This window comes from Oncorhynchus mykiss, chromosome 23 (genome assembly GCF_057628025.1).
Source record: "Oncorhynchus mykiss isolate SJ-2025 chromosome 23, ASM5762802v1, whole genome shotgun sequence".
In the NCBI taxonomy this organism is placed as follows: Eukaryota; Metazoa; Chordata; class Actinopteri; order Salmoniformes; family Salmonidae; genus Oncorhynchus; species Oncorhynchus mykiss.
The window spans coordinates 59,387,501-59,408,586 of record NC_143044.1 but is presented as its reverse complement, the minus strand read 5'-3'; the positions used below and the strand labels follow the sequence as shown (position 1 = coordinate 59,408,586).

The following is a 21,086-nucleotide window of genomic DNA, read 5'->3' as shown; positions in this document are numbered from 1 at the left end:
GAGTTCTATTGAGATGTAATTTAGATGGTTTTCTAGTGAGATGTAGTTTAGATGGTTTTCTATTGAGATGTAGTTTAGATGGTTTTCTAGTGAGATGTAGTTTAGATGGTTTTCTATTGAGATGTAGTTTAGATGGTTTTCTAGTGAGATGTAGTTTAGATGGTTTTCTATTGAGATGTAGTTTAGATGGTTTTCTATTGAGATGTAGTTTAGATGGTTTTCTATTGAGATGTAGTTTAGATGGTTTTCTATTGAGATGTAGTTTAGATGGTTTTCTATTGAGATGTAGTTTACATGGTTTTCTAGTGAGATGTAGTTTAGATGGTTTTCTATTGAGGTGTAGTTTAGATGGTTTTCTATTGAGATGTAGTTTAGATGGTTTTCTATTGAGATGTAGTTTAGATGGTTTTCTATTGAGATGTAGTTTAGATGGTTTTCTATTGAGATGTAGTTTAGATGGTTTTCTATTGAGATGTAGTTTAGATGGTTTTCTATTGAGTTCTATTGAGATGTAGATTAGATGGTTTTCTATTGAGGTGTAGTTTAGATGGTTTTCTATTGGGATGTAGTTTAGATGGTTTTCTATTGAGATGTAGTTTAGATGGTTTTCTATTGAGATGTAGTTTAGATGGTTTTCTATTGAGATGTAGTTTAGATGGTTTTCTATTGAGATGTAGTTTAGATGGTTTTCTATTGAGTTCTATTGAGATGTAATTTAGATGGTTTTCTAGTGAGATGTAGTTTAGATGGTTTTCTATTGAGATGTAGTTTAGATGGTTTTCTAGTGAGATGTAGTTTAGATGGTTTTCTATTGAGATGTAGTTTAGATGGTTTTCTAGTGAGATGTAGTTTAGATGGTTTTCTATTGAGATGTAGTTTAGATGGTTTTCTATTGAGTTCTATTGAGATGTAGTTTAGATGGTTTTCTATTGAGTTCTATTGAGATGTAGTTTAGATGGTTTTCTATTGTGTTCTAATGAGATGTAGTTTAGATGGTTTTCTATTGAGATGTAGTTTAGATGGTTTTCTATTGAGATGTAGTTTAGATGGTTTTCTATTGAGATGTAGTTTAGATGGTTTTCTATTGAGATGTAGTTTAGATGGTTTTCTATTGAGGTGTAGTTTAGATGGTTTTCTATTGAGATGTAGTTTAGATGGTTTTCTATTGAGATGTAGTTTAGATGGTTTTCTATTGAGGTCTATTGAGATGTAGTTTAGATGGTTTTCTATTGAGGTCTATTGAGATGTAGTTTAGATGGTTTTCTATTGAGATGTAGTTTAGATGGTTTTCTAATGTGATGTAGTTTAGATGGTTTTCTATTGAGTTCTATTGAGATGTAGTTTAGATGGTTTTCTATTGAGATGTAGTTTAGATGGTTTTCTATTGAGATGTAGTTTAGATGGTTTTCTATTGAGGTCTATTGAGATGTAGTTTAGATGGTTTTCTATTGAGGTCTATTGAGATGTAGTTTAGATGGTTTTCTATTGAGATGTAGTTTAGATGGTTTTCTATTGAGTTCTATTGAGATGTAGTTTAGATGGTTTTCTATTGAGATGTAGTTTAGATGGTTTTCTATTGAGATGTAGTTTAGATGGTTTTCTATTGAGATGTAGTTTAGATGGTTTTCTATTGAGATGTAGTTTAGATGGTTTTCTAGTGACATGTAGTTTAGATGGTTTTCTATTGAGGTGTAGTTTAGATGGTTTTCTATTGAGATGTAGTTTAGATGGTTTTCTATTGAGATGTAGTTTAGATGGTTTTCTATTGAGATGTAGTTTAGATGGTTTTCTATTGAGATGTAGTTTAGATGGTTTTCTATTGAGATGTAGTTTAGATGGTTTTCTATTGAGTTCTATTGAGATGTAGATTAGATGGTTTTCTATTGAGATGTAGTTTAGATGGTTTTCTATTGGGATGTAGTTTAGATGGTTTTCTATTGAGATGTAGTTTAGATGGTTTTCTATTGAGTTCTATTGAGATGTAATTTAGATGGTTTTCTAGTGAGATGTAGTTTAGATGGTTTTCTATTGAGATGTAGTTTAGATGGTTTTCTAGTGAGATGTAGTTTAGATGGTTTTCTATTGAGATGTAGTTTAGATGGTTTTCTAGTGAGATGTAGTTTAGATGGTTTTCTATTGAGATGTAGTTTAGATGGTTTTCTATTGAGATGTAGTTTAGATGGTTTTCTATTGAGATGTAGTTTAGATGGTTTTCTATTGAGATGTAGTTTAGATGGTTTTCTATTGAGATGTAGTTTAGATGGTTTTCTAGTGAGATGTAGTTTAGATGGTTTTCTATTGAGGTGTAGTTTAGATGGTTTTCTATTGAGATGTAGTTTAGATGGTTTTCTATTGAGATGTAGTTTAGATGGTTTTCTATTGAGATGTAGTTTAGATGGTTTTCTATTGAGATGTAGTTTAGATGGTTTTCTATTGAGATGTAGTTTAGATGGTTTTCTATTGAGTTCTATTGAGATGTAGATTAGATGGTTTTCTATTGAGGTGTAGTTTAGATGGTTTTCTATTGGGATGTAGTTTAGATGGTTTTCTATTGAGATGTAGTTTAGATGGTTTTCTATTGAGATGTAGTTTAGATGGTTTTCTATTGAGATGTAGTTTAGATGGTTTTCTATTGAGATGTAGTTTAGATGGTTTTCTATTGAGTTCTATTGAGATGTAATTTAGATGGTTTTCTAGTGAGATGTAGTTTAGATGGTTTTCTATTGAGATGTAGTTTAGATGGTTTTCTATTGAGTTCTATTGAGATGTAGTTTAGATGGTTTTCTATTGAGTTCTATTGAGATGTAGTTTAGATGGTTTTCTATTGTGTTCTAATGAGATGTAGTTTAGATGGTTTTCTATTGAGATGTAGTTTAGATGGTTTTCTATTGAGATGTAGTTTAGATGGTTTTCTATTGAGATGTAGTTTAGATGGTTTTCTATTGAGATGTAGTTTAGATGGTTTTCTATTGAGATGTAGTTTAGATGGTTTTCTATTGAGATGTAGTTTAGATGGTTTTCTATTGAGTTCTATTGAGATGTAGATTAGATGGTTTTCTATTGAGATGTAGTTTAGATGGTTTTCTATTGGGATGTAGTTTAGATGGTTTTCTATTGAGATGTAGTTTAGATGGTTTTCTATTGAGATGTAGTTTAGATGGTTTTCTATTGAGATGTAGTTTAGATGGTTTTCTATTGAGATGTAGTTTAGATGGTTTTCTATTGAGTTCTATTGAGATGTAATTTAGATGGTTTTCTAGTGAGATGTAGTTTAGATGGTTTTCTATTGAGATGTAGTTTAGATGGTTTTCTAGTGAGATGTAGTTTAGATGGTTTTCTATTGAGATGTAGTTTAGATGGTTTTCTAGTGAGATGTAGTTTAGATGGTTTTCTATTGAGATGTAGTTTAGATGGTTTTCTATTGAGTTCTATTGAGATGTAGTTTAGATGGTTTTCTATTGAGTTCTATTGAGATGTAGTTTAGATGGTTTTCTATTGTGTTCTAATGAGATGTAGTTTAGATGGTTTTCTATTGAGATGTAGTTTAGATGGTTTTCTATTGAGATGTAGTTTAGATGGTTTTCTATTGAGATGTAGTTTAGATGGTTTTCTATTGAGATGTAGTTTAGATGGTTTTCTATTGAGGTGTAGTTTAGATGGTTTTCTATTGAGATGTAGTTTAGATGGTTTTCTATTGAGATGTAGTTTAGATGGTTTTCTATTGAGATGTAGTTTAGATGGTTTTCCATTGAGATGTAGTTTAGATGGTTTTCTATTGAGATGTAGTTTAGATGGTTTTCTATTGAGTTCTATTGAGATGTAGATTAGATGGTTTTCTATTGAGATGTAGTTTAGATGGTTTTCTATTGGGATGTAGTTTAGATGGTTTTCTATTGAGATGTAGTTTAGATGGTTTTCTATTGAGATGTAGTTTAGATGGTTTTCTATTGAGATGTAGTTTAGATGGTTTTCTATTGAGATGTAGTTTAGATGGTTTTCTATTGAGTTCTATTGATATGTAATTTAGATGGTTTTCTAGTGAGATGTAGTTTAGATGGTTTTCTATTGAGATGTAGTTTAGATGGTTTTCCAGTGAGATGTAGTTTAGATGGTTTTCTATTGAGATGTAGTTTAGATGGTTTTCTAGTGAGATGTAGTTTAGATGGTTTTCTATTGAGATGTAGTTTAGATGGTTTTCTATTGAGTTCTATTGAGATGTAGTTTAGATGGTTTTCTATTGAGTTCTATTGAGATGTAGTTTAGATGGTTTTCTATTGTGTTCTAATGAGATGTAGTTTAGATGGTTTTCTATTGAGATGTAGTTTAGATGGTTTTCTATTGAGATGTAGTTTAGATGGTTTTCTATTGAGATGTAGTTTAGATGGTTTTCTATTGAGATGTAGTTTAGATGGTTTTCTATTGAGTTCTATTGAGATGTAGATTAGATGGTTTTCTATTGAGATGTAGTTTAGATGGTTTTCTATTGGGATGTAGTTTAGATGGTTTTCTATTGAGATGTAGTTTAGATGGTTTTCTATTGAGATGTAGATTAGATGGTTTTCTATTGAGATGTAGTTTAGATGGTTTTCTATTGAGATGTAGTTTAGATGGTTTTCTATTGAGATGTAGTTTAGATGGTTTTCTATTGAGTTCTATTGAGATGTAGTTTAGATGGTTTTCTATTGAGATGTAGTTTAGATGGTTTTCTATTGAGATGTAGTTTAGATGGTTTTCTAGTGAGATGTAGTTTAGATGGTTTTCTATTGAGATGTAGTTTAGATGGTTTTCTACTGTGATGTAGTTTTGATGGTCTGACTTCTAATAAACAATAGGTTTGATAGCAACATGATGGTTTTAGGTGGCATCTTTCTTTCTCCCTCCTTTCTCTCCCTCCTTTCTCTCCCTCCTTTCTCTCCCTCCTCTCTTTCTTTGTTTCTTGCTTGCTTTTTATGTATTGCTCTCTCTCTCCTTCCTTCCTTCTCTCCTGATTGATTGATTGATTGATAGCATCCTGATCTCTGATGGCTCTCTCCAGACGTCATCAGATCCGCCCGCATCCTCTTATCTATTTTTTGATTGTACGATTTGATTTGATTTGATTCCTACAGGATCTGTGATACGTCTCTTCTCTCTCTCTCTCTCTCTCTGTGTGTTCAGATCAGCCCACTGAGGCCTCAGAGACCAAAGAGTCAGGTGTTGAACCTGTTGAGTGGAGACCGCCGTCTCTCTGTGTCCCCCGGACCCCCCCAGCCCCATTCCTCCCCGGGCCCCCCACCCATCACCCCCAGGAACAAACTGTCCTTCAGCCTGCTCACCGTCTCCAGTGAGTACACACACACATACATAGACAGATATGCACACACACACACACACACACACTTGCCTTGCAGCTACCTCCGCCATGTTCTCTTACCCTGCTGGCTGAATGTTTCTTCTAGGGTCGTCTCTGTCTTCCCTGGGCTCTCTAGGGTCGTCTCTGTCTTCCCTGGGCTCTCTAGGGTCGTCTCTGTCTTCCCTGGGCTCTCTAGGGTCGTCTCTGTCTTCCCTGGGCTCTCTAGGGTCGTCTCTGTCTTACCTGGGCTCTCTAGAGTCGTCTGTCTTCCCTGGGCTCTCTAGGGTCGTCTCTTTCTTCCCTGGGCTCTCTAGAGTCGTCTGTCTTCCCTGGGCTCTTTAGGGTCGTCTCTGTCTTCCCTGGGCTCTCTAGGGTCGTCTCTGTCTTCCCTGGGCTCTCTAGGGTCGCCTCTGTCTTCCCCGGGCTCTCTAGGGTCGTCTCTGTCTTCCCCGGGCTCTCTAGGGTCGTCTCTGTCTTCCCTGGGCTCTCTAGAGTCATCTGTCTTCCCTGGGCTCTCTAGGGTTGTCTACGTCTTCCCTTGGCTCTCTATGGTCGTTTCTGTCTTCTCTAGGGTCGCCTCTGTCTTCCCCGGGCTCTCTAGGGTCGTCTCTGTCTTCCCCGTGCTCTCTAGGGTCGTCTCTGTCTTCCCTGGGCTCTCTAGGGTCGTCTCTGTCTTCCCTGGGCTCTCTATGGTCGTCTCTGTCTTCCCTGGGCTCTCTTGCGTCGTCTCTGTCTTCCCTGGGCTCTCTAGGGTCGTCTACGTCTTCCCTGGGCTCTCTAGGGTCGTTTCTGTCTTCCCTTGGGTCGTCTCTGTCTTCCCTGGGCTCTCTAGGGTCGTCTACGTCTTCCCTTGGCTCTCTAGGGTCGTTTCTGTCTTCTCTAGGGTCGTCTCTGTCTTCCCTGGCTTTTCTAGGGTCGTCTCTGTCTTCCCTGAGCTCTCTAGGGTCGTCTCTGTCTTCCCTGACATTGGTAGTTTCATTGATGTCCTTGCATCAACCTGGGATTGGATTAATAGTGAAGCTAAAAATGTGTTTTCTATTGGGTGATTACAAGGATTGGGTGATTTCTATTGGGTGATTACAAGGATTGGGTGATTTATATTGATTGATTACAAGGATTGGGTGATTTCCATTGGGTGATTACAAGGATTAGGTGATTTCTATTGGGTGATTACAAGGATTGGGTGTTTTCTATTGGGTGATTACAAGGATTCTGTGATTTCTATTGGGTGATCAGGTGGACTGACCAGTCCACCTGCCTTGTTGAGTAGTTTATACTGTAGATATCTGTATCCCCTCGTCTATAAGCCCACGAGACTGACCAGTTCACCTGCCTTGTTGAGTAGTTTATACTGCAGATATCTGTATCCCCTCGTCTATAAGCCCACGAGACTGACCAGTCCACCTGCCTTGTTGAGTAGTTTATACTGCAGATATCTGTATCCCATCGTCTATAAGCCCACGAGACTGACCAGTCCACCTGCCTTGTTGAGTAGTTTATACTGCAGATATCTGTATCCCCTCGTCTATAAGCCCACGAGACTGACCAGTCCACCTGCCTTGTTGAGTAGTTTATACTGTAGATATCTGTATCCCCTCGTCTATAAGCCCACGAGACTGACCAGTCCACCTGCCTTGTTGAGTAGTTTATACTGCAGATATCTGTATCCCATCTATAAGCCCACGAGACTGACCAGTCCACCTGCCTTGTTGAGTAGTTTATACTGTAGATATCTGTATCCCCTCGTCTATAAGCCCACGAGACTGACCAGTCCACCTGCCTTGTTGAGTAGTTTATACTGCAGATATCTGTATCCCCTCGTCTATAAGCCCACGAGACTGACCAGTCCACCTGCCTTGTTGAGTAGTTTATACTGTAGATATCTGTATCCCCTCGTCTATAAGCCCACGAGACTGACCAGTCCACCTGCCTTGTTGAGTAGTTTATACTGCAGATATCTGTATCCCGTCGTCTATAAGCCCACGAGACTGACCAGTCCACCTGCCTTGTTGAGTAGTTTATACTGTAGATATCTGTATCCCGTCGTCTATAAGCCCACGAGACTGACCAGTCCACCTGCCTTGTTGAGTAGTTTATACTGCAGATATCTGTATCCCGTCTATAAGCCCACGAGACTGACCAGTCCACCTGCCTTGTTGAGTAGTTTATACTGCAGATATCTGTATCCCCTCGTCTATAAGCCCACGAGACTGACCAGTCCACCTGCCTTGTTGAATAGTTTATACTGTAGATATCTGTATCCCGTCTATAAGCCCACGAGACTGACCAGTCCACCTGCCTTGTTGAGTAGTTTATACTGTAGATATCTGTATCCCCTCGTCTATAAGCCCACAAGACTGACCAGTCCACCTGCCTTGTTGAGTAGTTTATACTGCAGATATCTGTATCCCATCGTCTATAAGCCCACGAGACTGACCAGTCCACCTGCCTTGTTGAATAGTTTATACTGCAGATATCTGTATCCCCTCGTCTATAAGCCCACGAGACTGACCAGTCCACCTGCCTTGTTGAATAGTTTATACTGTAGATATCTGTATCCCCTCGTCTATAAGCCCACGTGACTGACCAGTCCACCTGCCTTGTTGAGTAGTTTATACTGCAGATATCTGTATCTCGTCGTCTATAAGCCCACGAGACTGACCAGTCCAACTGCCTTGTTGAATAGTTTATACTGTAGATATCTGTATCCCTTCGTCTATAAGCCCACGAGACTGACCAGTCCACCTGCCTTGTTGAGTAGTTTATACTGTAGCTATCTGTATCCCATCTATAAGTCCACGAGACTGACCAGTCCACCTGCCTTGTTGAGTAGTTTATACTGCATCTATCTGTATCCCCTCGTCTATAAGCCCACGAGACTGACCAGTCCACCTGCCTTGTTGAGTAGTTTATACTGTAGATATCTGTATCCCCTCGTCTATAAGCCCACGAGACTGACCAGTTCACCTGCCTTGTTGAGTAGTTTATACTGTAGATATCTGTATCCCCTCGTCTATAAGCCCACGAGACTGACCAGTCCACCTGCCTTGTTGAGTAGTTTATACTGCAGATATCTGTATCCCGGCGTCTATAAGCCCACGAGACTGACCAGTCCACCTGCCTTGTTGAGTAGTTTATACTGCAGATATCTGTATCCCTTCGTCTATAAGCCCACGAGACTGACCAGTTCACCTGCCTTGTTGAGTAGTTTATACTGCAGATATCTGTATCCCATCGTCTATAAGCCCACGAGACTGACCAGTCCACCTGCCTTGTTGAATAGTTTATACTGCAGCTATCTGTATCCCCTCGTCTATAAGCCCACGAGACTGACCAGTCCACCTGCCTTGTTGAGTAGTTTATACTGCAGATATCTGTATCTCGTCTATAAGCCCACGAGACTGACCAGTTCACCTGCCTTGTTGAATAGTTTATACTGCAGATATCTGTATCCCCTCTATAAGCCCACAAGACTGACCAGTCCACCTGCCTTGTTGAGTAGTTTATACTGCAGATATCTGTATCCCCTCGTCTATAAGCCCACGAGGCTGACCTGTCCACCTGCCTTGTTGAGTAGTTTATACTGTAGATATCTGTATCCCCTCGTCTATAAGCCCACGAGACTGACCAGTCCACCTGCCTTGTTGAGTAGTTTATACTGCAGATATCTGTATCCCCTCGTCTATAAGCCCACGAGACTGACCAGTCCACCTGCCTTGTTGAGTAGTTTATACTGCAGATATCTGTATCCCCTCGTCTATAAGCCCACGAGACTGACCAGTCCACCTGCCTTGTTGAGTAGTTTATACTGCAGATATCTGTATCCCCTCGTCTATAAGCCCACGAGACTGACCAGTCCACCTGCCTTGTTGAGTAGTTTATACTGTAGATATCTGTATCCCCTCGTCTATAAGCCCACGAGACTGACCAGTCCACCTGCCTTGTTGAGTAGTTTATACTGCAGATATCTGTATCCCCTCGTCTATAAGCCCACGAGACTGACCAGTCCACCTGCCTTGTTGAGTAGTTTATACTGTAGATATCTGTATCCCCTCGTCTATAAGCCCACGAGACTGACCAGTCCACCTGCCTTGTTGAGTAGTTTATACTGCAGATATCTGTATCCCCTCGTCTATAAGCCCACGAGACTGACCAGTCCACCTGCCTTGTTGAGTAGTTTATACTGCAGATATCTGTATCCCCTCGTCTATAAGCCCACGAGACTGACCAGTCCACCTGCCTTGTTGAGTAGTTTATACTGCAGATATCTGTATCCCCTCGTCTATAAGCCCACGAGACTGACCAGTCCACCTGCCTTGTTGAGTAGTTTATACTGTAGATATCTGTATCCCCTCGTCTATAAGCCCACGAGACTGACCAGTCCACCTGCCTTGTTGAGTAGTTTATACTGCAGATATCTGTATCCCCTCGTCTATAAGCCCACGAGACTGACCAGTCCACCTGCCTTGTTGAGTAGTTTATACTGTAGATATCTGTATCCCCTCGTCTATAAGCCCACGAGACTGACCAGTCCACCTGCCTTGTTGAGTAGTTTATACTGCAGATATCTGTATCCCCTCGTCTATAAGCCCACGAGACTGACCAGTCCACCTGCCTTGTTGAGTAGTTTATACTGCAGATATCTGTATCCCCTCGTCTATAAACCCACGAGACTGACCAGTCCACCTGCCTTGTTGAGTAGTTTATACTGCAGATATCTGTATCCCCTCGTCTATAAGCCCACGAGACTGACCAGTCCACCTGCCTTGTTGAGTAGTTTATACTGTAGATATCTGTATCCCCTCGTCTATAAGCCCACGAGACTGACCAGTCCACCTGCCTTGTTGAGTAGTTTATACTGCAGATATCTGTATCCCCTCGTCTATAAGCCCACGAGACTGACCAGTCCACCTGCCTTGTTGAGTAGTTTATACTGTAGATATCTGTATCCCATCTATAAGCCCACGAGACTGACCAGTCCACCTGCCTTGTTGAGTAGTTTATACTGCAGATATCTGTATCCCATCTATAAGCCCACGAGACTGACCAGTCCACCTGCCTTGTTGAGTAGTTTATACTGCAGATATCTGTATCCCCTCGTCTATAAGCCCACGAGACTGACCAGTCCACCTGCCTTGTTGAGTAGTTTATACTGCAGATATCTGTATCCCATCTATAAGCCCACGAGACTGACCAGTCCACCTGCCTTGTTGAGTAGTTTATACTGCAGATATCTGTATCCCATCGTCTATAAGCCCACGAGACTGACCAGTCCACCTGCCTTGTTGAGTAGTTTATACTGCAGATATCTGTATCCCATCTATAAGCCCACGAGACTGACCAGTCCACCTGCCTTGTTGAGTAGTTTATACTGCAGATATCTGTATCCCATCGTCTATAAGTCCACGAGACTGACCAGTCCACCTGCCTTGTTGAGTAGTTTATACTGCAGATATCTGTATCCCCTCGTCTATAAGCCCACGAGACTGACCAGTCCACCTGCCTTGTTGAGTAGTTTATACTGCAGATATCTGTATCCCCTCGTCTATAAGCCCACGAGACTGACCAGTCCACCTGCCTTGTTGAGTAGTTTATACTGCAGATATCTGTATCCCATCTATAAGCCCACGAGACTGACCAGTCCACCTGCCTTGTTGAGTAGTTTATACTGCAGATATCTGTATCCCATCTATAAGCCCACGAGACTGACCAGTCCACCTGCCTTGTTGAGTAGTTTATACTGTAGATATCTGTATCCCATCTATAAGCCCACGAGACTGACCAGTCCACCTGCCTTGTTGAGTAGTTTATACTGTAGATATCTGTATCCCATCTATAAGCCCACGAGACTGACCAGTCCACCTGCCTTGTTGAGTAGTTTATACTGCAGATATCTGTATCCCCTCGTCTATAAGCCCACGAGACTGACCAGTCCACCTGCCTTGTTGAGTAGTTTATACTGTAGATATCTGTATCCCCTCGTCTATAAGCCCACGAGACTGACCAGTCCACCTGCCTTGTTGAGTAGTTTATACTGCAGATATCTGTATCCCCTCGTCTATAAGCCCACGAGACTGACCAGTCCACCTGCCTTGTTGAGTAGTTTATACTGTAGATATCTGTATCCCGTCTATAAGCCCACGAGACTGACCAGTCCACCTGCCTTGTTGAGTAGTTTATACTGTAGATATCTGTATCCCCTCGTCTATAAGCCCACGAGACTGACCAGTCCACCTGCCTTGTTGAGTAGTTTATACTGCAGATATCTGTATCCCATCGTCTATAAGCCCACGAGACTGACCAGTCCACCTGCCTTGTTGAGTAGTTTATACTGCAGATATCTGTATCCCGTCTATAAGCCCACGAGACTGACCAGTCCACCTGCCTTGTTGAGTAGTTTATACTGTAGATATCTGTATCCCGTCTATAAGCCCACGAGACTGACCAGTCCACCTGCCTTGTTGAGTAGTTTATACTGTAGATATCTGTATCCCCTCGTCTATAAGCCCACGAGACTGACCAGTCCACCTGCCTTGTTGAGTAGTTTATACTGCAGATATCTGTATCCCCTCGTCTATAAGCCCACGAGACTGACCAGTCCACCTGCCTTGTTGAGTAGTTTATACTGCAGATATCTGTATCCCCTCGTCTATAAGCCCACGAGACTGACCAGTCCACCTGCCTTGTTGAGTAGTTTATACTGTAGATATCTGTATCCCCTCGTCTATAAGCCCACGAGACTGACCAGTTCACCTGACTCCCTTATTGATTCTTTAAATAATGTGGCAGGTAATAACAGGTGTACTTTTAATTGAAATGTATGACCACTTTCCACTTTTCTTCGGCAACTGGAAAATGAACAGATGGGAATGATTAGTAGAATGTAGAATATTTAACTGAAGTAATTATGATCGCTTTAAGATGTTGATTGATGATATATATATATATTCAGGCTGATTTGGAGTCTGCTTGCCAGACTCACATCTTTCAATTTCTGTATTTCACCATTGATTTGCCTTAGTTAAGTCACGTAAGAGAGCAGCAGAAGGTTCTGGAAACCTTGGGTTTTCTCAACCCGGTCTCATAAAACCCTCAGTAAAAAAAAAATAATGAAAAGTTGTGTAAAAGGTTCATCAATCATCTGTTGAGTAAGAAAAAAGGCCTGTACAACTCCCCCATGTCAATGTCCTGTTGGAAATAAGACCTATACTGATCCTGATGTTATTTCATGTCAGTTAAGTAAAAATATTTTTTGTGAATGTGGGTTCCTCTCTGTCAAAGACAACAGAGAAAACGGATGGAACTCCCCCTGGGTTACATGTCCCGTCTCTGCTTCAGTGTGATCCTCCTGATGGGAGGCGATGGAGATCATTGGTAACTTAAAGATATCAGCGGCAGGTCATGATGAGATCGGTGTCTCTGTGGTGAAATCGGTGTCTTTCTCGATCACTGAGCCTCTTTATAACGTCCATCTTCACCAAATCAATCCCAACTGGTATTGTTCCTAAAAATTAGAAAATTGCCAAAGTTATACCTCTCTCTATAAATCTGGAGATCCAAGATATTTTACAAATTATCACTCCAAATATCTGTACTACCATGTTTTTCTAAAGTCCTAGAAAAATTGCTGCATAAGAGAATGCTGAAACATTTAAATCAACACTATATTCTATATGAGCACCAATATGTTTTTCATAAAAAACTACTCCACAGATACGGCTCTTTCTCAACACGTGGATAAAATCTTTACATCCGTGAACAACAATGAACGGTATCTTTAGAGATTTATCCCAAAGCGTTTGACACGGTCGATCATTAAATATTACTTTCTAGATTGCATTATTATGTGTGTCATGATTTAGCATATAATTAGATATATAGTTCATGTTTATGATAGAGAACAATGTGTTAATGCAAACGGCTGTGTATCTACCAGGGCCAAGATATCCCGTGGTGTGGCACAGGGTTCAAAACCTGTCTAGTTTTCATAGTGGAGGGTAGGGGTTTTACCAGTCTAGTTTTCATAGTGGAGGGTGAGGGTTTTACCAGTCTAGTTTTCATAGTGGAGGGTAAGGGTTAGTGGTGAGGGTTTTACCAGTCTAGTTTTCATAGTGGAGGGTGAGGGTTTTACCAGTCTAGTTTTCATAGTGGAGGGTAGGGGTTAGTGGTGAGGGTTTTACCAGTCTAGTTTTCATAGTGGAGGGTGAGGGTTAGTGGTGAGGGTTTTACCAGTCTAGTTTTCATAGTGGAGGGTAAGGGTTAGTGGTGAGGGTTTTACCAGTCTAGTTTTCATAGTGGAGGGTGAGGGTTTTACCAGTCTAGTTTTCATAGTGGAGGGTGAGGGTTTTACCAGTCTAGTTTTCATAGTGGAGGGTAAGGGTTAGTGGTGAGGGTTTTACCAGTCTAGTTTTCATAGTGGAGGGTGAGGGTTTTACCAGTCTAGTTTTCATAGTGGAGGGTGAGGGTTTTACCAGTCTAGTTTTCATAGTGGAGGGTGAGGGTTTTACCAGTCTAGTTTTCATAGTGGAGGGTAAGGGTTAGTGGTGAGGGTTTTACCAGTCTAGTTTTCATAGTGGAGGGTGAGGGTTTTACCAGTCTAGTTTTCATAGTGGAGGTGAGGGTTTTACCAGTCTAGTTTTCATAGTGGAGGTTAGGGGTTAGTGGTGAGGGTTTTACCAGTCTAGTTTTCATAGTGGAGGGTGAGGGTTTTACCAGTCTAGTTTTCATAGTGGAGGGTAAGGGTTAGTGGTGAGGGTTTTACCAGTCTAGTTTCCATAGTGGAGGGTGAGGGTTAGTGGTGAGGGTTTTACCAGTCTAGTTTTCATAGTGGAGGGTGAGGGTTTTACCAGTCTAGTTTTCATAGTGGAGGGTAGGGGTTTTACCAGTCTAGTTTTCATAGTGGAGGGTGAGGGTTTTACCAGTCTAGTTTTCATAGTGGAGGGTGAGGGTTTTACCAGTCTAGTTTTCATAGTGGAGGGTAAGGGTTAGTGGTGAGGGTTTTACCAGTCTAGTTTTCATAGTGGAGGGTGAGGGTTTTACCAGTCTAGTTTTCATAGTGGAGGGTGAGGGTTTTACCAGTCTAGTTTTCATAGTGGAGGGTGAGGGTTTTACCAGTCTAGTTTTCATAGTGGAGGGTGAGGGTTTTACCAGTCTAGTTTTCATAGTGGAGGGTTAGTGGTGAGGGTTTTACCAGTCTAGTTTTCATAGTGGAGGGTAGGGGTTAGTGGTGAGGGTTTTACCAGTCTAGTTTTCATAGTGGAGGGTAGGGGTTTTACCAGTCTAGTTTTCATAGTGGAGGGTAAGGGTTAGTGGTGAGGGTTTTACCAGTCTAGTTTTCATAGTGGAGGGTGAGGGTTAGTGGTCAGGGTTTTACCAGTCTAGTTTTCATAGTGGAGGGTAGGGGTTAGTGGTGAGGGTTTTACCAGTCTAGTTTTCATAGTGGAGGGTGAGGGTTTTACCAGTCTAGTTTTCATAGTGGAGGGTAAGGGTTAGTGGTGAGGGTTTTACCAGTCTAGTTTTCATAGTGGAGGGTGAGGGTTTTACCAGTCTAGTTTTCATAGTGGAGGGTGAGGGTTTTACCAGTCTAGTTTTCATAGTGGAGGGTAGGGGTTTTACCAGTCTAGTTTTCATAGTGGAGGGTGAGGGTTTTACCAGTCTAGTTTTCATAGTGGAGGGTAGGGGTTTTACCAGTCTAGTTTTCATAGTGGAGGGTAAGGGTTAGTGGTGAGGGTTTTACCAGTCTAGTTTTCATAGTGGAGGGTAAGGGTTAGTGGTGAGGGTTTTACCAGTCTAGTTTTCATAGTGGAGGGTGAGGGTTTTACCAGTCTAGTTTTCATAGTGGAGGGTGAGGGTTAGTGGTGAGGGTTTTACCAGTCTAGTTTTCATAGTGGAGGGTAAGGGTTAGTGGTGAGGGTTTTACCAGTCTAGTTTTCATAGTGGAGGGTGAGGGTTTTACCAGTCTAGTTTTCATAGTGGAGGGTAAGGGTTAGTGGTCAGGGTTTTACCAGTCTAGTTTTCATAGTGGAGGGTAGGGGTTAGTGGTGAGGGTTTTACCAGTCTAGTTTTCATAGTGGAGGGTGAGGGTTTTACCAGTCTAGTTTTCATAGTGGAGGGTAAGGGTTAGTGGTGAGGGTTTTACCAGTCTAGTTTTCATAGTGGAGGGTGAGGGTTTTACCAGTCTAGTTTTCATAGTGGAGGGTGAGGGTTTTACCAGTCTAGTTTTCATAGTGGAGGGTAAGGGTTTTACCAGTCTAGTTTTCATAGTGGAGGGTGAGGGTTTTACCAGTCTAGTTTTCATAGTGGAGGGTAGGGGTTTTACCAGTCTAGTTTTCATAGTGGAGGGTGAGGGTTAGTGGTGAGGGTTTTACCAGTCTAGTTTTCATAGTGGAGGGTAAGGGTTAGTGGTGAGGGTTTTACCAGTCTAGTTTTCATAGTGGAGGGTGAGGGTTTTACCAGTCTAGTTTTCATAGTGGAGGGTGAGGGTTTTACCAGTCTAGTTTTCATAGTGGAGGGTAAGGGTTAGTGGTGAGGGTTTTACCAGTCTAGTTTTCATAGTGGAGGGTGAGGGTTTTACCAGTCTAGTTTTCAGAGTGGAGGGTGAGGGTTTTACCAGTCTAGTTTTCATAGTGGAGGGTGAGGGTTTTACCAGTCTAGTTTTCATAGTGGAGGGTGAGGGTTTTACCAGTCTAGTTTTCATAGTGGAGGTGAGGGTTTTACCAGTCTAGTTTTCATAGTGGAGGGTAGGGGTTAGTGGTGAGGGTTTTACCAGTCTAGTTTTCATAGTGGAGGGTGAGGGTTTTACCAGTCTAGTTTTCATAGTGGAGGGTAAGGGTTAGTGGTGAGGGTTTTACCAGTCTAGTTTCCATAGTGGAGGGTGAGGGTTAGTGGTGAGGGTTTTACCAGTCTAGTTTTCATAGTGGAGGGTGAGGGTTTTACCAGTCTAGTTTTCATAGTGGAGGGTAGGGGTTTTACCAGTCTAGTTTTCATAGTGGAGGGTGAGGGTTTTACCAGTCTAGTTTTCATAGTGGAGGGTGAGGGTTTTACCAGTCTAGTTTTCATAGTGGAGGGTAAGGGTTAGTGGTGAGGGTTTTACCAGTCTAGTTTTCATAGTGGAGGGTGAGGGTTTTACCAGTCTAGTTTTCATAGTGGAGGGTGAGGGTTTTACCAGTCTAGTTTTCATAGTGGAGGGTGAGGGTTTTACCAGTCTAGTTTTCATAGTGGAGGGTGAGGGTTTTACCAGTCTAGTTTTCATAGTGGAGGGTTAGTGGTGAGGGTTTTACCAGTCTAGTTTTCATAGTGGAGGGTATGGGTTAGTGGTGAGGGTTTTACCAGTCTAGTTTTCATAGTGGAGGGTAGGGGTTTTACCAGTCTAGTTTTCATAGTGGAGGGTAAGGGTTAGTGGTGAGGGTTTTACCAGTCTAGTTTTCATAGTGGAGGGTGAGGGTTAGTGGTCAGGGTTTTACCAGTCTAGTTTTCATAGTGGAGGGTAGGGGTTAGTGGTGAGGGTTTTACCAGTCTAGTTTTCATAGTGGAGGGTGAGGGTTTTACCAGTCTAGTTTTCATAGTGGAGGGTAAGGGTTAGTGGTGAGGGTTTTACCAGTCTAGTTTTCATAGTGGAGGGTGAGGGTTTTACCAGTCTAGTTTTCATAGTGGAGGGTGAGGGTTTTACCAGTCTAGTTTTCATAGTGGAGGGTAAGGGTTTTACCAGTCTAGTTTTCATAGTGGAGGGTGAGGGTTTTACCAGTCTAGTTTTCATAGTGGAGGGTGAGGGTTTTACCAGTCTAGTTTTCATAGTGGAGGGTTAGTGGTGAGGGTTTTACCAGTCTAGTTTTCATAGTGGAGGGTATGGGTTAGTGGTGAGGGTTTTACCAGTCTAGTTTTCATAGTGGAGGGTAGGGGTTTTACCAGTCTAGTTTTCATAGTGGAGGGTAAGGGTTAGTGGTGAGGGTTTTACCAGTCTAGTTTTCATAGTGGAGGGTGAGGGTTAGTGGTCAGGGTTTTACCAGTCTAGTTTTCATAGTGGAGGGTAGGGGTTAGTGGTGAGGGTTTTACCAGTCTAGTTTTCATAGTGGAGGGTGAGGGTTTTACCAGTCTAGTTTTCATAGTGGAGGGTAAGGGTTAGTGGTGAGGGTTTTACCAGTCTAGTTTTCATAGTGGAGGGTGAGGGTTTTACCAGTCTAGTTTTCATAGTGGAGGATGAGGGTTTTACCAGTCTAGTTTTCATAGTGGAGGGTAAGGGTTTTACCAGTCTAGTTTTCATAGTGGAGGGTGAGGGTTTTACCAGTCTAGTTTTCATAGTGGAGGGTAGGGGTTTTACCAGTCTAGTTTTCATAGTGGAGGGTAGGGGTTTTACCAGTCTAGTTTTCATAGTGGAGGGTGGGGGTTTTACCAGTCTAGTTTTCATAGTGGAGGGTGAGGGTTTTACCAGTCTAGTTTTCATAGTGGAGGGTAGGGGTTTTACCAGTCTAGTTTTCATAGTGGAGGGTAGGGGTTTTACCAGTCTAGTTTTCATAGTGGAGGGTGAGGGTTTTACCAGTCTAGTTTTCATAGTGGAGGGTAGGGGTTTTACCAGTCTAGTTTTCATAGTGGAGGGTAAGGGTTAGTGGTGAGGGTTTTACCAGTCTAGTTTTCATAGTGGAGGGTAAGGGTTAGTGGTGAGGGTTTTACCAGTCTAGTTTTCATAGTGGAGGGTGAGGGTTTTACCAGTCTAGTTTTCATAGTGGAGGGTGAGGGTTAGTGGTGAGGGTTTTACCAGTCTAGTTTTCATAGTGGAGGGTAAGGGTTAGTGGTGAGGGTTTTACCAGTCTAGTTTTCATAGTGGAGGGTGAGGGTTTTACCAGTCTAGTTTTCATAGTGGAGGGTAAGGGTTAGTGGTCAGGGTTTTACCAGTCTAGTTTTCATAGTGGAGGGTAGGGGTTAGTGGTGAGGGTTTTACCAGTCTAGTTTTCATAGTGGAGGGTGAGGGTTTTACCAGTCTAGTTTTCATAGTGGAGGGTAAGGGTTAGTGGTGAGGGTTTTACCAGTCTAGTTTTCATAGTGGAGGGTGAGGGTTTTACCAGTCTAGTTTTCATAGTGGAGGGTGAGGGTTTTACCAGTCTAGTTTTCATAGTGGAGGGTAAGGGTTTTACCAGTCTAGTTTTCATAGTGGAGGGTGAGGGTTTTACCAGTCTAGTTTTCATAGTGGAGGGTAGGGGTTTTACCAGTCTAGTTTTCATAGTGGAGGGTAGGGGTTTTACCAGTCTAGTTTTCATAGTGGAGGGTGGGGGTTTTACCAGTCTAGTTTTCATAGTGGAGGGTGAGGGTTTTACCAGTCTAGTTTTCATAGTGGAGGGTAGGGGTTTTACCAGTCTAGTTTTCATAGTGGAGGGTGAGGGTTTTACCAGTCTAGTTTTCATAGTGGAGGGTAGGGGTTTTACCAGTCTAGTTTTCATAGTGGAGGGTAAGGGTTAGTGCTGAGGGTTTTACCAGTCTAGTTTTCATAGTGGAGGGTAAGGGTTAGTGGTGAGGGTTTTACCAGTCTAGTTTTCATAGTGGAGGGTGAGGGTTTTACCAGTCTAGTTTTCATAGTGGAGGGTGAGGGTTAGTGGTGAGGGTTTTACCAGTCTAGTTTTCATAGTGGAGGGTAAGGGTTAGTGGTGAGGGTTTTACCAGTCTAGTTTTCATAGTGGAGGGTGAGGGTTTTACCAGTCTAGTTTTCATAGTGGAGGGTAAGGGTTAGTGGTGAGGGTTTTACCAGTCTATTTTTCATAGTGGAGGGTAGGGGTTTTACCAGTCTAGTTTTCATAGTGGAGGGTGAGGGTTTTACCAGTCTAGTTGTCATAGTGGAGGGTAAGGGTTAGTGGTGAGGGTTTTACCAGTCTAGTTTTCATAGTGGAGGGTGAGGGTTTTACCAGTCTAGTTTTCATAGTGGAGGATAGGGGTTTTACCAGTCTAGTTTTCATAGTGGAGGGTGAGGGTTTTACCAGTCTAGTTTTCATAGTGGAGGGTAAGGGTTAGTGGTGAGGGTTTTACCAGTCTAGTTTTCATAGTGGAGGGTGAGGGTTTTACCAGTCTAGTTTTCATAGTGGAGGGTGAGGGTTTTACCAGTCTAGTTTTCATAGTGGAGGGTGAGGGTTTTACCAGTCTAGTTTTCATAGTGGAGGGTAAGGGTTAGTGGTGAGGGTTTTACCAGTCTAGTTTTCATAGTGGAGGGTGAGGGTTTTACCAGTCTAGTTTTCATAGTGGAGGGTAAGGGTTAGTGGTGAGGGTTTTACCAGTCTATTTTTCATAGTGGAGGGTAGGGGTTTTACCAGTCTAGTTTTCATAGTGGAGGGTGAGGGTTTTACCAGTCTAGTTTTCATAGTGGAGGGTAAGGGTTAGTGGTGAGGGTTTTACCAGTCTAGTTTTCATAGTGGAGGGTGAGGGTTTTACCAGTCTAGTTTTCATAGTGGAGGATAGGGGTTTTACCAGTCTAGTTTTCATAGTGGAGGGTAAGGGTTAGTGGTGAGGGTTTTACCAGTCTAGTTTTCATAGTGGAGGGTGAGGGTTTTACCAGTCTAGTTTTCATAGTGGAGGGTGAGGGTTTTACCAGTCTAGTTTTCATAGTGGAGGGTAGGGGTTTTACCAGTCTAGTTTTCATAGTGGAGGGTAGGGGTTTTACCAGTCTAGTTTTCATAGTGGAGGGTGGGGGTTTTACCAGTCTAGTTTTCATAGTGGAGGGTGAGGGTTTTACCAGTCTAGTTTTCATAGTGGAGGGTAGGGGTTTTACCAGTCTAGTTTTCATAGTGGAGGGTAGGGGTTTTACCAGTCTAGTTTTCATAGTGGAGGGTGAGGGTTTTACCAGTCTAGTTTTCATAGTGGAGGGTAGGGGTTTTACCAGTCTAGTTTTCATAGTGGAGGGTAAGGGTTAGTGGTGAGGGTTTTACCAGTCTAGTTTTCATAGTGGAGGGTAAGGGTTAGTGGTGAGGGTTTTACCAGTCTAGTTTTCATAGTGGAGGGTGAGGGTTTTACCAGTCTAGTTTTCATAGTGGAGGGTGAGGGTTAGTGGTGAGGCTTTTACCAGTCTAGTTTTCATAGTGGAGGGTAAGGGTTAGTGGTGAGGGTTTTACCAGTCTAGTTTTCATAGTGGAGGGTGAGGGTTTTACCAGTCTAGTTTTCATAGTGGAGGGTAAGGGTTAGTGGTCAGGGTTTTACCAGTCTAGTTTTCATAGTGGAGGGTAGGGGTTAGTGGTGAGGGTTTTACCAGTCTAGTTTTCATAGTGGAGGGTGAGGGTTTTACCAGTCTAGTTTTCATAGTGGAGGGTAAGGGTTAGTGGTGAGGGTTTTACCAGTCTAGTTTTCATAGTGGAGGGTGAGGGTTTTACCAGTCTAGTTTTCATAGTGGAGGGTGAGGGTTTTACCAGTCTAGTTTTCATAGTGGAGGGTAAGGGTTTTACCAGTCTAGTTTTCATAGTGGAGGGTGAGGGTTTTACCAGTCTAGTTTTCATAGTGGAGGGTAGGGGTTTTACCAGTCTAGTTTTCATAGTGGAGGGTAGGGGTTTTACCAGTCTAGTTTTCATAGTGGAGGGTGGGGGTTTTACCAGTCTAGTTTTCATAGTGGAGGGTGAGGGTTTTACCAGTCTAGTTTTCATAGTGGAGGGTAGGGGTTTTACCAGTCTAGTTTTCATAGTGGAGGGTGAGGGTTTTACCAGTCTAGTTTTCATAGTGGAGGGTAGGGGTTTTACCAGTCTAGTTTTCATAGTGGAGGGTAAGGGTTAGTGCTGAGGGTTTTACCAGT

At 42.1% G+C, this 21,086-nt stretch overlaps 1 protein-coding gene across 5 annotated transcripts in view; it reads left to right on the top strand.

Moving 5' to 3' along the window:
• The window catches only part of LOC110514830 (dedicator of cytokinesis protein 1), a 611,880-nt gene that overhangs the window by 582,031 nt on the left and 8,763 nt on the right, over positions 1–21,086 (top strand). For all 5 annotated transcript variants that reach the window (XM_090217799.1, XM_090217795.1, XM_090217797.1 and 2 more), the window contains exon 50: positions 5,158–5,323. In XM_090217799.1, the coding sequence (XP_090073925.1) occupies positions 5,158–5,323 (166 nt within the window). The remainder of the gene's footprint in view (positions 1–5,157; positions 5,324–21,086) is intronic.